The 2136-nt window shown below is 33.3% G+C and overlaps 1 protein-coding gene across 1 annotated transcript; it reads right to left on the bottom strand.

Annotated features, from left to right (window-relative positions):
- Positions 1 to 4: 4 nt before the first annotated feature.
- On the bottom strand, positions 5 to 2130 carry LOC111378644 (the record flags this gene model as incomplete). Its single annotated transcript, XM_023001874.1, has 3 exons — positions 2025 to 2130; positions 495 to 1007; positions 5 to 165 (listed from the first exon to the last, which is right to left on the bottom strand). Coding segments are annotated over exons 1-3 (750 nt in total), but the record flags the coding sequence as incomplete, so codon positions are not given.
- Positions 2131 to 2136: the final 6 nt, after the last annotated feature.

The raw sequence follows: 2136 nt of genomic DNA, 5'->3' as shown, positions 1-2136 counted from the left end.
TGAAATGGTCGGAGTCTATGTACTTTACTGCTTTAAGAGATTCGATCATCCATCCGAGCAGGGGAGAATGGTCATCCTCAATGTTTGGTGGGATCAGGGCACCCCATGATGTGTTTGGGAATATATATGGACCCTCTTCGAAATTTCCATTCTTCAACATGTTGCCTGCAGCATCAAGGTCATTAAGCATAAGACTTCTATGAATACAATTCAGATGTGTGTACATTTAGTTCTATCGGAAAGATAAATACGTTACGTGGTTCTCTTCTTTAATCATGTCTAATCTAGCATTGAGGTATAAATCTGAGGTTGGTCATGTCGTATCGGACCTAAATTTACAGACTTGTGACTTTTGTAGGCTAGCCCACGTAGGCCTTTTCCTACTTTCTTAAGAAAAAACGAACGAGAATGGAAAAATTGCCGGGCTACAAGTCCCATTTCCGTGCCTTAATTATCAGTCCATTTATTGTTCACAAAAAAGAAAGATTATTTACCTCCTGATCTTTTGGGAGTGTTCAAAGCCTTGAGAGCAACTGAATCAATAAGTGGACCACAAGCCTTATCCTTCTCCATTCCAGGATTATGAATCACAATCTCAATTTCATCAGATTCTGCTAAAAAACCCCATGAATATGAATCCCAACCATCACTACTATACATTGTTTGCATAGGTAACATTCCCCAGTCCTTTGGCTCAGACTTTGGTGACACAGAAACATTCAATCTCTCTTCCTGTGCACAAGTTCTTGAAGCACTAAATGAGAGTGAGTAAAACATTCCATTTTTAACCTTAACCCGGGTCTTGATCGACGCCTCGTCGCCTAGACGAACGGCGTGAGCACCTTCCGGAACCACCAACAACATGTCTCCTTGTTTGTGACCTGATTTTATGTACTCCACAAACCCAGAAAGTTCCCACTTAGGTATAGCATGGGGATCCATCACTTTGGTGCCTTTCAATTGTGAAGCTTTTGGGCCTAGTTCAAAGTTTCCATTAGGGAGTAATCCTGAATATTTTTCAGATGCATTAGCAATATGAAAGTATTAACGTGTATATCATTATTGAGCTTAAAAATTGCTCAGCAATAGTCAAACAAGTAGATATTGGGATGTATTATAGAAGTCGATATAGGAAATTACTGTTAATAACAAAATAAATTAGTCTTACATTTCATTTAGAGAGAGTCTATATAGTTAAATACATTCAAAGCTTTTCAATTTTTAATATAAAAATAATAATATAATAATTTAGAGAAAAATTAGTTAAAATAAAAGATGAGAAAAAATAATTAATATTTTTTGGGGAGTATTAAAATTAAGTAATAAATATAAAAAGTTTGTTCGGATATTTCAAAATTTTTACTTTACGTTTATAAATACTCTCTAAATTATAGAATATGCTTTTTGAAAATGCACTAAAAGCATTTCAATTTTCTATGGAGGAAGGAAAGTTAGTGAAAATAAAGATAGAGAAAAATAATAAATATTTTTTTTTTGTAGCAATAAAATTAAGTTTTAAAAATAAAGAGCATGTTGGAATACTTAAAAAATGTTTACTCACTAAATTTATAGATACCATTTAAATTGCTAAATTTGTTCTTTAAAACTAGAGAGTATCTTATAGATGTTCTAATATAGTTTAATACTACCACTAGAAGACATCGTTTGAAAGATAAATCTATATTCGGTGTGATAGTAAAGTATTGAGACGACCTTCTTTAGTACAATAACACAACATTCCTCAGATCTAAGAAAAGAAGCAACCAAAGAATATCTTAAATTTCCATCGTGCGATATTCATACAGCTAGTTCCCAGTATTTTAAGCAACTACCATCTTAACATGCAATTCATAAGATCTGACAAAGTTTATACTAACTTGTAACATTTTGTGACTTTCCTTTTATTCGTGATGATATCGACTATGAAAAAGGTTTATATGTAGATCTAATTCAATCCATACAAAGAACAGAATAAAAGAAATTATGGGTTCTATTCAAACTAAGCATAGAATTGAATATCTTACCGTCAAATAATGAGAATGCAATATGGAAGCTGGTGCAAAGCAGCACCAACAGTACTATGTTTACACTCTTCTTCATAGTATTGGTGTCTGTGTCTGAGAGAGAGAGAGAGAG

This window comes from Olea europaea, unplaced genomic scaffold, assembly GCF_002742605.1.
Source record: "Olea europaea var. sylvestris unplaced genomic scaffold, O_europaea_v1 scaffold18441, whole genome shotgun sequence".
NCBI classification, from domain to species: domain Eukaryota; kingdom Viridiplantae; phylum Streptophyta; class Magnoliopsida; order Lamiales; family Oleaceae; genus Olea; species Olea europaea.
Note: the sequence above shows the minus strand (reverse complement) of the source record. Positions and strands in the feature narration are given on the sequence as shown.